The following is a 15,238-nucleotide window of genomic DNA, read 5'->3' as shown; positions in this document are numbered from 1 at the left end:
TTGACTCAAGTCACCTGAAGTTGACTCGCATTGACTCGAGTCAGTTTTGATGACTTGTGACTTGATTTGACTAAGAACTTGATCTGAAAAAAAGCTCAGACTTGAGACTCAATTTGACTTGACAGACCTGACTGTAGTTCATTTTTATATGTTTGGTTTGAAGATAAAATGTCGGAAAAGGGTGGGTCGGGAATGAAATCCTGCCCCAAGTGGAGGAGTTCAAGTATCTTGGGGTCTTGTGAGGGAAGAATGGAACGGGAGATCGACAGGCGGATCGGTGCAGCGTATGCAGTGATGTTGTGGTAAAGAAGGAGCTAAGCCGAAAGGCAAAGCTCTCGATTCACCGGTCGATCTACGTTCCTACCCCACCTATGGTCACGAGCTGTGGGTCGTGATCGAAAGAACAAGATCCCGGATATAAGCGGCCGAAATGAGTTTCCTCCACAGGGTGTCCGGGCTCTCCCTTGGAGATAGGGTGAGAAGCTCGGTCATCCGGGAAGATCTCAGACTAGAGCCGCTGCTCCTCCACATCGAGAGGAGCCAGATGAGGTGGCTGGGGCATCTGATTTGGATGCCTCCCGGACGCCTCTCTGGTGAGATGTTCCGGGCATGTCCCAACGGGAGGAGACCCCGGGGACGACCCAGGACATGCTGGAGAGACTTCATCCTTCGGTTGGCCTGGGAACACCTCGGGATCCCCCCGGAAGAGATGGATGAAGTGGCTGGGGAGAGGGAAGTCTGGGTGTCCCTGCTAAAGCTACTGCCCCTGCGACCCGACCTCGGATAAGCGGTAGAAAATGGTTGGATGGATCGATGAAGATAAAATGTAAAATGCATTCGGCAATAATATAACATACTGGTATGCGAGCGCCCTGACTGGAGGATTAGCTTGTCAATGAGTTAAACCCGGAGCAATGAAGTAGCCCGCCCTCTCATATCAGACAGACGGCATCGATATGTTGACCAGGCGGGAGGTGTGCCAAGAGTTACTGAGAAGTATGTCTTTAAAAACTACAAGTACAATCTAAAACGGTGAAGTTCGGAATGTACAAATTTTTCACCAAACATAACAGACATGCAAATCACAACATTATACTTTGTTCGTCATTTGAAGGCCCATTCTGTGTAGTTAATTTGTTAGCCTGTTCCTAAACTCTGTCAGTACCAAGAGTTAGTTAACGTTAGCTTAGGGGCTTTTCCACATTTGCATTTTATTTTAATGATCCATCCATTTTATTTATCCTCACTAGGGTCGCGGGCTGCTGGAGCCTATCCCAGGAGGGAGGCGGAGTATACCCTGAACCGGTCGCCATCCAATCGCAGGGCACATAGAGACAAACAACCATTCGCATTCACATTCACACCTACGGGACATTTAGAGTCTCCAATCAACCTACCCCGCATGTTTTTGGGATGTGGGAGGAAACTGGAGTACCCGGAGAAAACCCACACAGGCACGGGGAGAACATGCAAACTCCACACAGGCGGGGCTGGGATTTGAATCACGGTCCCCAGAACTGTGAGGCAGATGTGCTAACCAGTCGTCCACCGTGCCGTTATTTATTTATTCATTCATTCAAAAAGACAAGTTTTTCTAATGTCCTGGCATTCAGGCGATTACATTTTTTAAATGCAGGTTCTCCAGCTTTAGAGAACATCCATTCACATGTCTTTTGAGGACATATTATTCACCATGTGATACGAACATTGTACTGTTTATACAACCCCAATTGCAATGAAGTTGGGATGTTGTGTTAAACATAAATAAAAACAGAATACAATGATTTGCAAATCATGTTCAACCTATAATTTAATTGAGTACACGACAAAGACAAAATATTTAATGTTCTAACTGATAAATTTGATTGTTTTTTTGCAAATAATTATTAACTTAGAATTTTATGGCTGCAACACGTTCCAAAAAAGCTGGGACAGGTGGCAAAAAAGACTAAGAAAGTTGAGGAATGCTCATAAAACACCTGTTTGGACCATCCCACAGGTGAACAGGCTAATTGGGAACAGGTGGGTGCCATGATTGGGTATAAAAGGAGCTTCCCTGAATTGCTCAATCATTCAGAAGCAAAGATGGGGCGAGGTTCACCTCTTTGTGAACAAGTGCGTGAGAAAATTGTCAAACAGTTTAAGGACATTGTTCCTCAACATACAATTGCAAGGAATTTAGGGATTTCATCATCTACGGTCCATAATATAATCAAAATGTTCAGAGAATCTGGAGAAATCACTGCATGTAAGCGGCAGGCCGAAAACCAACATTGAATGCCCGTGACCTTCAATCGGCGGCACTGCATCAAAAACCGACATCAATGTGTAAAGGATATCACCACATGGCCTCAGGAACACTTCAGAAAACCAAAGTCAGTAAATACAGTTTGGCGCTACATCCGTAAGTGCAACTTGAAACTCTGCTATGCAAAGCAAAAGCCATTTATCAACAACACTCAGAAACGCCACGGGCTTCTCCGGGCCCGAGCTCATCTAAGATGGACTGATGCAAAGTGGAAAAGTGTTCTGTGGTCCGACGAGTCCACATTTCAAATTGTTTTTGGAAATTGTGGATGTTCTGTCCTCCAGGCCAAGAGGAAAAGAACCATCCGGACTGTTATGGACGCAAAGTACAAAAGCCAGCATCTGTGATGGTATGGGGCTGTGTTAGTCCCAATGGCATGGGTAACTTACACATCTGTGAAGGCACCATTAATGCTGAAAGGTACATACAGGTTTTGGAGAAACATGCTGCCATCCAAGCAACGTCTTTTTCATGGACACCCCTGCTTATTTCAGCAAGACAATGCCAAACCACATTCTGCACGTGTTACATCAGCGTGGCTTCGTAGTAAAAGAGTGCGGGTACTCGACTGGCCTGCCTGCAGTCCAGACCTGTCTCCCATTGAAAATGTGTGGCGCATTATGAAGCGTAAAATATGACAACAGAGACCCCGGACTGTTGAACAGCTGAAGCTGTACATCAAGCAAGAATGGGTAAGAATTCCACCGACAAAGCTTCAACAATTATTGACCTCAGTTCCCAAACGTTTATTGAATGTTGTTAAAAGAAAAGGTGATGTAACACAGTGGTAAACATGACCCTGTCCCAGCTTTTTTGGAACGTGTTGCAGTCATAAAATTCTAAGTTAATGATTATTTGCTAAAAACAATAAAGTTTATCAGTTTGAACATTAATTACCTTTTCTTTGTAGTGTATTCAATTAAATATAGGTCGAACATGATTTGAAAATCATTGTATTCTGTTTTTATTTATGTTTAACACAACTTAATTGGAATTGGGGTTGTATATGTATTTACTTCTATTTTACTTTGTTTTACTCTGCTCTCTGCAGGCAGGTCAGCATTGCAAATAACCTACTTTTCCTGGAGAACTTTCAATGAATAAATAAAAAATACATGACTTCATGGACAGCTCTTAGTGAGTTTAAATACAGCAATGAGACGTATTTGGTATTTGTACATGTGTTTGCGTGAGAAAAATAAAAACAGATTGTACATTGCAAATATTTATTTGTGCACTTACAAACACATACTAAAAGCCGGGTTTCATGTCCTTTTCTTGCACAATGGCAAACGTGGCATTTTTACACAGGCTGGAGGAGCTCTTGCCTGGAAAGGTTTTTTATTTTTGATACCCCGTGACTGATTGGATTGGACCATCAGAGGGTCCCCGCTGGCCAACCTCACGCCCCTCAGCCTCGGCCGAGAAAGACACACATGCTTGCTCGGGCTCAGACTGCTGCTCCTTAGCGGAACCGAGTCAGCCAGTGGTGGACCTTGCTGCCGGGGCGGTGGCAGATCTTGCCACAGGCCCGTGGCGGCAGTGAAGTCCGCAACCGCAATGTCCGCCGCCACCACGCTCGATCGGTGATTTGAAGTTTTGCTTTTCAATGTATTTTAAACCTCTCATTTCGAGCCATGCGAAATGCAGCATCCAGTAATGGTGGTTCTGTGAATAAAAAAGTAAACGCCTACAGAGGTCTGTCAACCAATCAACGTTCGTCAGCACAACTCACCCCCTCAAAGAGTTCTTGGTAGCTCTAGGAAGACCCTACCCACTTGGAAGAACTACAGTAATTAATCCAGGGCGAACCTTCTGTACCCTGGTAGTTTTTTTTTTCGGTGGGGACACAGGGGAAACTGAAAGGTGCCTCTTTTTTAGCTCAATACAAATACAAAGTTCAGGGTAGCTGATGTGAAAAGAAGACACTGACAAAAAGAGTTATGATAAATGTAATTATGGTTTGAAACAGTGAATTAACAATTGAGGGAACAAAATAGTAATGTTTTCAAAATGGAACAATTTTAAGTTAAAAACAGTTCTCTAAATACATATGTTTTTGTTTTTTTTAGTAAATTTGACTTTAAAATAGCAATTGGAATAAATATAGTCTTAAAATTAATGAGAATTTAATTTAAAAACAGCATGATATTTAAAATTAATGTATAAATGTATTAATGACAAGATAAAATATTAAAAAACGGCACTTATGATGATATAATAACAATAATATTAACAATAATAATCACCATCATCATCATCATCATAATAATAGACTTAATATTGAAATAAGCACAAAACATCAAAATATGTCTTTCTTTTCAAGTTCCCCGGTTACGGACGCTTGTGACACTCACTGTTTGTGCCCTCCAGAGCCAACTGGAGACCCAGATTTCTTCCTGGGTTGAGGACCCAGTGGTTGCTGGTGGCCGTCACATCGAAAACCAGCCAGCCCTCCTCTGCGGCCCAGATGACTCGTGAGTCCAGGAGAAAAAGGTCAGACTCTCTGGGCAGAACACAGAAGATTAGAGTGTGACAACCAAAACGATCACAAGGAGCAGCAGAGGGATTTGAAGGAGTTTCAAGCAAAGAGGGATGTCACGAGGATAGAGCAGGGGGCGCTCCAAATGGCGAGGCCCGGGGGAACACTTCATTTCTTTGATTGACAATAATGGCTTTTTAAAAGACTGGTCCATTCATACACTCCACACAGTCCATCACTAGCTGAAGTTTTGTGGCAATGAGAGCAATAAAGTCAAAAAGAGGAATGACAGCGAAAGTCAGAATGAAAGCTAGAAGGAAGAAAATAGCTGTGAAAAAAATATGTAAGAAAAATAGTAGAAAGACTGGTAGTAGTAGAAGAGTTAAATGCCATTCATGTATCCCGACCTATTTTCTAACCAGGCAGATAGTATGTCACAGAACTCTGATTCATTCATGTAGACTAGCCTGCAACTGTTTTGTTCTCTAGGACGCTTTGGTAGTGTTTGCAGAAAGCAGGTCGATGACCTAAGTGGCCGCTTTTGATAGTCTGCATACTGAATGTGTGGTTCTCCTTGAGAAGCTTTGAGATCATTGCTGTAATCTATGCGTTCTTTCTTTTTTTTTAACTAAAAGGTAGAGGATGCAGTTTTCAAACATCTAGCAAGATTTGAATGTAGCCGCACTTCACTGCCAGTCCCTGCCCACTCTTGTCTCTGCCCAAAGAAATACCCCAGCTCACTAACGCACGCATACGACAGCTACATTGCTAGCATGGTTTAATCATGATGGAGTATTGATAAACACGAAATGTTACAGTGATTGCAGCCATATGCAGCTGTGCACGTACAGTATAGAACACCACTGTTACATACTGTATGTTTACCTTTGATTAGTCTTGAGAGCTGCCCAATTCCTTCTTTTTAACTTTTTTTGCTAACTGGAGTGAAATAATTCGGTCAACAAACTAGAATAGTCCCCTTTGGGAAAGTCTACATGTGGGTGGGGGTGTGCATGAGAAAATTATTGATAGACCATTTGATCAGGCCTCCTGTCTCTACAGTCTCAGATTAGCAAGTTTTCCCCACACCGAGTCGGTTTTGAAATAATAATTAAAATTAAATTAGAGGCATTAGGCCTGTCACAATAATTACTATATCGACTTATCTTTCGATAAATAAAATGGACACGATAGTTTTTCCGGACTCGATAAATTGTCAATGTTGTGCAGATCACACAGTAAGTTAACAGGGTTGGACGGCTGTGTCATTACCCGGTAGTGGACTCATGAAACGCCAGCGGACCGGTACACTATTGCCGGTGTTGGCTCCGTCCGATACTCCACTGCCTTGCTCCAAGGCAAGCACGTAGATTCACAAAACAGACTCTCTTCAGGGAAAGTTAACTGTTTGTTGTCACGAGCTAACGATCTAGCCTGCGAGCAAACAAGCTTGCGAGTTGAGCTCAACAGCTCGCTCCACGTCATTTAAAACATCAGCGCTTCTCTACGCGTTGTTGTTATGTGTTAGTCCCCAATTAATACAAACAAAGGAACGTTAATTGTTCATTAAGCATAACCTCAGTGGCACACGTTATTCAGCCAGTAGTTGACGACAGCAAACGTCAATGTATATTTCATTGACAAGTGAAGGGCTCGTTTTCAGCGGACCAACCACACATAGCCGGGTTTACATGGAGGCTTTTTTGTCATTCTGATTAAAATCATTCCGATTGTCCAATCTCTGGTCAACTGTTTACATGTGACGTGATATATTCCGAGCGAGTGTATACATGATGTACACTACATTTAATCGGAACAGCCGTGTGACATGCGCACTTCTTTGTGAACATTACATCATTGGTCATGATGGAGGTCCGTCATCTATTCAGCACAGTAGTTGGGATTGTTTTTATACATTAATTAAAAAAAAAAAAAAACAACGCTTGATTATAAGTGGTTAACAACAAGATCTCCGTCGCATACGAGCCCCGTCGGGAACCGCCATATTTAAGCCATGTGTAAACAAATGACGTCACTTTGGATTTACGTTGAAACGAAGCATGTGCAGACAGAGCTTTTTCCTTCTCTGAATGGCGAAAATTTACTTCTGAACAGTTTGGCAAAAGGAATATTCCACCCCTGTGAAACCGAATGAAATTCCATCCACATTCAGCCTGTTTATTACGATTGAGGTTTTTATCTGGAGCATTTTCATTCAGTTTGGGCTTCTAAACCGATTTTAATTGAAATAGAAGGCTCCATGTACACCAGGCTTGTCTTGCAGCTCTTTATTCATTATTTCAGACCCAGACCCAAGGGGATCCATATCACAGAGTAAAGAAAAACAATTTAATAGAGAAACAAGAAAGAAAATATTTGGTCATACAGATATTTTTAACATAGATGACAAAAAGTGTTTTTTTTAAACTCCTTTTTAAAGTTGCTAATCCTACTTTTATGTTTTTACATTTTAACAATGTATTCATCACCTAGAAAGATGGAGCACCAGAAGATTAAGAAAAGAAAAATTCAATAATGACAATAATGCATGTTGATATGACCCGTTGATATGACGTCAGTCTCTACTGTATATTTGTACCAGAGGTGGGACCAAGTCATTGCTTTGTAAGTCACAAGTAAGTCTCAAGTCCCTTAAGTCCCGAGTCAAGTTACAAGTTGAGACAGGCAAGTCTTGAGTCAAGTGCAAGCCCTAGACTTTGACTTGCGACTTGGCTTTGAGTTCAAAGTCTAGGACTCGCGACTTCCCTTGAATTGACTTGCTCTTTGTTCATACTAGTACATACCATAACACATTTTGACACAAAACCAAAACTATTTACCTGTCAGAATGTTCCTCCAGCACTTGGTAGATGCTGATGCGAAAAGTTTCATTATCAAAACGTTCATGAATGAAGTCTTTATAAATACGAAACTCAGCAGCAGTGACCGCCTCGCCCTCAGGAATCTGGGACAGGTCAAATCGGAATTCTCGATGATGCCGCCGCACTGGCAGGAATTCCTTGTCATGCTCCACTGCAAGAAGGAAACAAAGATTCAGAGATTGTTGATAGGTGACCCATCATTGCATCACATGGAGATAAGGAATTTTGTTTGACAGTTTATGACAGTTATTGGGAGTGGCACGGTGAGCGACTGGTTGGCACATCCGCCTCACAGTTCTGAGGACCTGGGTTCAAATCCGGCCTGCCTGTGTGGAGTTTCCATCTTCTCCCCGTGACTGCGTGGGTTTTCTCCGGGTACTCCGGTTTCCTCCCACATCCCAAAAACACGCATGGTAGGTTAATTGAAGATTCTAAATTGCCCATAGGTGTGAAAGTGAGTGCGAATGGTTGTTTGTTTCTATGTGCCCTGCGATTGGCTACCAACCAGTTCAGGGGGTACCCCGCCTCTCGCCCACAATTCACTGGAATAGGCTCCAGCATAACCGTGACCTTAGTGAGGATAAGCAGTGTGGAAAATGGATGGATGACAGTTACTGGTTATAATTAGTTCATTGTTGCTGTTCAGATGCTGGTGATTGCCACATTAATCACTATCAGCTCTCCCAGCTAACATGCATATTAGGCGTATATAGCTGTCAATGAGTTAAGCACACATGCAGAATGCACATTGTCTTGATGATCGGGGCCTTATTAAGCAGCATCTGGTGATGTTCCCCCCCTCAACCCCAAGAGAGTCATCCACTCCAACCCTCATCTGGTTCTCTTGAGTCGAGAATCCATGTTTGGACTATCCATCCATCCATCCATTTTCAACACCGCTTATCCTGGTTAGGGTCACGGTGCACTGGAGCCTATCCCAGCCAATCGCAATTCCTGTTATCGTGCTGTGTACAACACAAATGGATATGTGCTATACAATGTCATTTTAAATCACAATATATTAAGGTTAGTTTGTGTCCTGGGCAGATTTCACATGAAATTTGAGTCTTGAGCTAAAAAATGAGCACAGTTGAAAATGTTTAATTTAGTTTAACATGAAACACTTTTTCGGCGGCACTGTGACCTACTGGTTATAGCGTAGCCTCACAGTTCTGAGGACCCGGGTTCAATCCCCGGCCCCGCCTGTGTGGAGTTTGCATGTTCTCCCCGTGCCTGCGTGGGTTTTCTCCGGGCACTCCGGTTTCCTCCCACATCCCAAAAACATGCATTAATTGGAGACTCTAAATTGCCCGTAGGCATGACTGTGAGTGTGAATGGTTGTTTGTTTCTATGTGCCCTGCGATTGGCTGGCAACCAGTTCAGGGTGTACCCCGCCTCCTGCCCGATGACAGCTGGGATAGGCTCCAGCACGCCCGCGACCCTAGTGAGGAGAAGCGGCTCAGAAAATGGATGGATGGATGGATGAAACACTGTTTAGTGGGAGTAAGAGACAGTTATAAAATAAAGGAATAAAGGAATAAAAATATGATTGAAGGACAAATACAGATGAAGAATGAAATATACTTGAAAATGAGACCTTAAGACAGAATCACCAAGGGTCAGTGAAAAAAATGTGTTTTTCATATATGAGAAGCCTCAACACCTCCAATGTTGTTTGCGATGCTTGTAACAAAATATTCTGCATATTAAAATTATCCTCAAAAATTCTGCCAGTAGGTGTTTAACATTTGCAGTACATTCATTTGCAAAGTATCAAAAAATAAATAAATATTCCCCATTTAACTTTCCCTATCGCCTGATCTTTTGCTTGACCGCCTCTCTGTTGATTCAAGCTCCACCCATTAAATATTCTTTACTACTCAATGACTTCCTTGGCAAAACACGTGCAGAAAAAACACAGCGGGATTTATTTTTCAAACTGACATCACACTCACGCTCAGGCACATAAACACCCCAGCTTAAAGAGAATTTCTGATGACACCGCATGTTCTAAAGCAGCTGTTACCGATATGAATGCGGCATGATGTCAGTATTACGCATGTTCCACTACACATGCCTGACACATGCCTGTGCAGAGTTGTTTTACTCTCTGTGCACCTGCTGCTCCCTCTGAGCTGGTTGCTATGATGTTATTCCATCCAGCAGACTCTACATCCCGTTTCTTTTGTCTCTCATAAATAGGTCAGCATTAGTCGGACTCAAAGAGACTCTAAATGTGTATTTGCACCTAAAAGACTGTCTCCACCTCAAATATCAACATCTATCATCAAGAGTGGCTATGAAAAGTCTACACACCCCAGCTGAAATGTCAGATTTTTCTTGATATAAAAAAATAGCCCGATAAAGAATTTTAAAAATTTCTTAATCTTTTCGAGTGGGGAAATAAAGATAAACAAATTAAATAATGTGGTTGCACAACTGTGCACACTCTTAACTTGGACGTGGCTGTGTTCACAATTAACCAATCACATTAAAACTCATGTTAAATACACCTACAACAATTTAAAGTCCCTCTGCCTCTGATTAACTCTGAATACATTTCAATTGTTCAAAAAGAAACTTTTTTTCATTTGAGTTATACAGGAAATATATGAATATATTAATATTGGAAAAAGTTTTTAAATGTATATTCTCTCTCTCTCGCTCTGTCTCTCTCTCTCTCTCTCTCTCTCTCTCTCTCTCTCTCTCTCTCTCTCTCTCTCTCTATATATATATATATATATACATATGTATGTATGTATACATGCATACACATACATATATACAGCGGCTGACATAAGTATTTAACACGTCAGCATTTTTCTCACAAAATAGATTGACATGAAAATTTCACCGAGCTTTGACATGCAAGGAGGTCTAAATCGTACTTCATTCGAAAATGGGGGAATAGTTTACTGTGCAGTGCACTCACATCACCATAACTGAGAAGTACTTGTTTATATGTTCATTTCTTTTGACTCTTCATCCTCCCCAGTTGTAGATGTGTACATAACGTAGGGCATCCTTACTGTAATTTGCCTATTGCAACAAATAAAAGTATGGAACATGGAATAGGTTACAGTTTTGCAGACCCACCTCACAGTTCTGAGGTTTGGCGTTCGAATCCTGGCTCTGGCCTTCTTGTATAGCGTTTGCACGTCCTCTCTATGCTTGCGTGTGTTTCATACTCAGTTTTTCTCCCAAAATTCCCAAAATTCCAAAAACATGCATGTTACAGGGAGGTTGATAAGAAACTAAATTGTCCATAGGTGTAAATATGAGTGGGAAGGGTTCTTTGGCTATATAGTATGCGCCCTGCGATTTGCTGGCAACCAGTCCAGGGTGTAACCTGCCTGTCAACCAGTCAGCTGAGATAGGCTCAAGCTCACCCACAATCCAAGTGAGGATAAGCAGTATAGAAAACGGATGGGTGGAATTGGTTGCAGGAGTTGTGTGGATTTGCTTCCTTGGAACAGCCAAGGTGCCCTTAACAAGGATCCAAACCCACCTCATCACGGAATCTCTGGATCTTTTTTTTCAATTATTGTGAAAACTAATACAGTACATGCAATGTCACACCAGAAGCAAAGGTAGGAGATCCAATTTTCCTCTACACTTTTTCAACATTGTGGTGCTGATTTATTTGCCGAAAGTAAGTCAGAAAAATAAAAGGAGACAACAAAAAGCTCACAGCTTTAATTATATATTGGGATCTCTGTTCCCTGGTTTCCCCAGCACAGGTGCACTCCCTTTGAGAAGAAGCCACTTGGGATTTTCAGCTCCAAAAGCAGCCGAGCCGCCCTCTCACCTCTAGAACAGCTGAATTCTCTGAAGTCTCTGAAAGAGACATGGCTTTTGCATCTCCACAAATGTCAAGGTATGAGTTTGTGTAGTTTGAGACAGCGTTAGATGTGAGCAGAGATATAGCCTATCCGCATACCTGCTCTGACAATAACAGTAGCATCAATAGATGTGGGAGCCACACTTTAAGAAACATTAATGACTTCCCGTCAGAGGAAGTGTTTAGCCATTGCACCGCCTGTGCTACAAACACACACGCATGCACACCACAAACAAGGTAAAGATACCCACTCCTACGTGTCGAGGGTCCACATCTTGCACACACATGCATAAAGTACCAAAAAGTAGTGTCTGTGAAGCAGACAACCTTGTGCGTCACAGCACAGTTAGACAATCATTATGGGTTTCTGTAATCCATAATTACAGATGCAACAACAAATGTATCTGCACGTGCACACACTCACGAATACACAAAGTACACACACACACACACAGAGTGAGATACTTTCATCATTTAGTCTGGTGTCTGATTTGCTTTTTATACAAGCTGCTGATTAAGCGGCATGAGCCCACATCATTGGACATGACCCAGCCACATGTGTGGCACAGTAAAGATAATAAATGGTGAATTCATGGTCCAAATTCAATTCCAGATGTAAATGCACCTGGAAAGCACAGTGCCAAGTAATCTTCGTCAAGATACCAACAAGTGAGTTCTATCATCAACGTCCAACGTGTTTCTTCTAAGGACCTGTATGTCCATCACAAATTGGGCTGTAACGATACACCAAAGGATTTGATTAGTATCTCGATTATTATATGATATTTTTATCCATCCATCCATCCATTTTCTGAGCCGCTTCTCCTCACTAGGGTCGCGGGCGTGCTGGAGCCTATCCCAGCTGTCATCGGACAGGAGGCGGGGTACACCCTGAACTGGTTGCCAGCCAATCGCAGGGCACATAGGAACAAACAACCATTCGCACTCACAGTCATGCCTACGGGCAATTTAGAGTCTCCAATTCATGCATGTTTTTGGGATGTGGGAGGAAACCGGAGTACCCGGAGAAAACCCACGCAGGCACGGGGAGAACATGCAAACTCCACACAGGCGGGGCCGGGGATTGAACCCGGGTCCTCAGAACTGTGAGGCTGACGCTCTAACCAGTCGGCCACAAATAAATATAGTATTATTATAATATAATATTATTATGATATAGATATTATAATATACAGTGGAATCTCTTGTTACGAATTGAATTTGTTCCGTGAACCCATTTTCGAACCAAAACATTTGCAAACTAAGGTTATGTTTCCCATTGAAATGAATGGAAATGCAATTAATCCATTCCAGTGGCAGAACAACACTATATTTACCTTCTTCCAATTGTCTGCTTAAAATTAAATACTGTGCAGTATAGAAATGGGTGAAAACACAATTTATGATGATGAAATAACAGTTGCTTCGCTAGCAAATCACTGTGCAGTGTCTTAGCCTTTTTGGGAATAGTAATGTTTATGTTGACTGTGGTTACTGCTTGCCTTAAATGGCCACCAAGTCACGCAATGGAGCTCAGATTTTGTGATGCATTGGGGGATGTGGTGGCCATTTTAGGTAAAAAACTAAGACACCTGAAGCACAGAGCCACTGATATTTATGTAGCATGAGAAAAATGCCATACCAAGACTGTTCAGAAACCAAAAGGTGTGTAAACCGAGGTAATTTTACTTCAAATATAACTGTACAGTTGATAAAGATTTCATGGTAGAGACTGTTTGACGATAGAATTATTTATGTTGTTTCCCATGGAAAAAAATAAAAATTTGAGGTCAACCAGCATCTCAAAATGGACTATATTCTACCTTTAAGGTTCCACTTTCCAGAAAAAGGAATGCTAAAATAATCCACAAAGATATGTGGTAATGGTACATCCATTGGAGTTTAAAGCAAAATGTTGACTGGTTCTCATCTTCAGTCAGTGAGACTAACTTTGAGAGGCACATTAGTTATTAAGTTAAGTTATTGATGACACATGAGCTGTTTGTTTTGTATTAACTTTATAATAATACAAATATCGACTATAGTCAATGTAGAATTTTCTGTCCTTTCCCTTTTTCCTGGCTCACCCCTCCCTTGTCTTACCCAAGACCCAAGAAGCATCCCAGACACCTCGGCCTCCGGAGCAACAGCAGACAGATCTGACGGTTCACATTAGCCCAAGTGTCTGCTCAACACCATCACACCCCTCAATAGCACCTTGAACACTTCCGCTGCATGGCAGGGGTCCAGGGGGGATCCCACCCCTGCCACTGCTGCACTTTGGCTTAGTCGTCACCCCCTCACTCTTTTAATGCTTTCCGATCCCTAGAGATGTCTGTTCCACAACATCCCCGTGGAGTTCATTAAGTCCAACAATACAGCTGATTCCCACAAGATCAGTTATCTACATTTGATCAGCCAAATGTAGATAATTTTCTGATGGCCGGAACTGGAACATTCACAAGCCATGCGCATTTGATTGACACAATATAACGATGCGCCTCTTTCTTCCTCTCAGTTGCCTTGACAATGTTTTAATTACAGTCCAGGGAAAAACTTGTAGTCATAGTTTCCAAGAGCTTGGGGAAGAAATAGGGATTGCATAGAAGGGACAAGTTGCTCAAGATGTTTATCCTATAAAGCTTAAAGAGGGTTTGATCTCTGGGCTAACCACAGTAGGGCGATTACTATGTCAAGAAACTTCCTGCCCACTGCTGACTACTGATGACATCATGCCTGTGTGATGTATTTATACTGGTAAAAGGTCAACAGAGTTTCACGTTAGAACTTTGTCACACTTGACAATCATAAATTAACTCGCTGCAGCATGTGTGCGTGTATTCACATAAGCGCATGCACGTGTGTGTGTCCGCCTGAGGGCGTGCACGTGTCACTTCAACTGCATGTGTGCAAGTTGAGGCAGTAACCACAGGAAGAAGAGTCTTTTACTTGTGGTCAAACCAAACCTTTATGAGTTCTCTAGCCTGCAGGCCGTCTGCGGATCACAGGTTTTGGCCTTTCTTGTCTCTCAGCGCAGTCATCAAACATACTTTCCCTCTGCAGCCATAAAGCATAGTGCGAGATTCCACCTCATGCTTCACTGGGCATCACTGACCAAAGATTTACGGTACACTCCATATGTAACAGCCTGGAACTTAGAGAACTTGTTGGGCTGCTGCTTGTTTGAAGACGGTCAAGTGCAAACATGTCTCTATTACCCTGACTGATATTTGCAAAAAAATAAAAAATTATGGAATTACGTCCTCTTAGTTCTTTGTCTCTGTTAACCGTACATGTTCTAGGTTATGGGTTTGTATTGCATTTGTAATGCGTCTCACGCTGAAAATAATGGCAACATTTTGGAGAGATGTGGACTCGAGTCACGTGACTTGGACTTGAGTCAGATTCGAGTCATGAATTTGATTACTTTAGACTCGACTTGACAATATGTTAAAAGACTTGCAACTCGACTTGGACATGAACAGCCATTTTTTACCTAATGATGTTGTGATCCGAATTATTAGTTTGTGTGCACTACAGCCAATGTTATTAATCCATCCATCAATCCATTTTCTTTCGCTTATCCGAGGTCGGGTTGCGAGGGCAGTAGCTTTAGCAGGGAAGGAGGTGCTAATTCTCATCCCAGCCGCTTCACACTGGGCTGTGAACAGCTCCAGTGAGACCAAGGGACACGATCAAATGCTTCCAAGTCCACAAAACACATG

General features: G+C 42.2%; 1 protein-coding gene across 1 annotated transcript in view; it reads right to left on the bottom strand.

The window, feature by feature from the left end:
* The window catches only part of bmp7b (bone morphogenetic protein 7b), a 46,113-nt gene that overhangs the window by 6,934 nt on the left and 23,941 nt on the right, over positions 1-15,238 (bottom strand). The window contains exons 2-3 of the mRNA XM_061794636.1: positions 7,631-7,823; positions 4,666-4,814 (exon numbers count right to left, since the gene is read on the bottom strand). Of these exons, the coding sequence (XP_061650620.1) occupies positions 4,666-4,814; positions 7,631-7,823 (342 nt within the window). The remainder of the gene's footprint in view (positions 1-4,665; positions 4,815-7,630; positions 7,824-15,238) is intronic.

This window comes from Phyllopteryx taeniolatus, chromosome 1 (genome assembly GCF_024500385.1).
Source record: "Phyllopteryx taeniolatus isolate TA_2022b chromosome 1, UOR_Ptae_1.2, whole genome shotgun sequence".
Lineage (NCBI taxonomy): Eukaryota > Metazoa > Chordata > Actinopteri > Syngnathiformes > Syngnathidae > Phyllopteryx > Phyllopteryx taeniolatus.
This window is presented reverse-complemented; position numbering and strand designations above follow the sequence as displayed.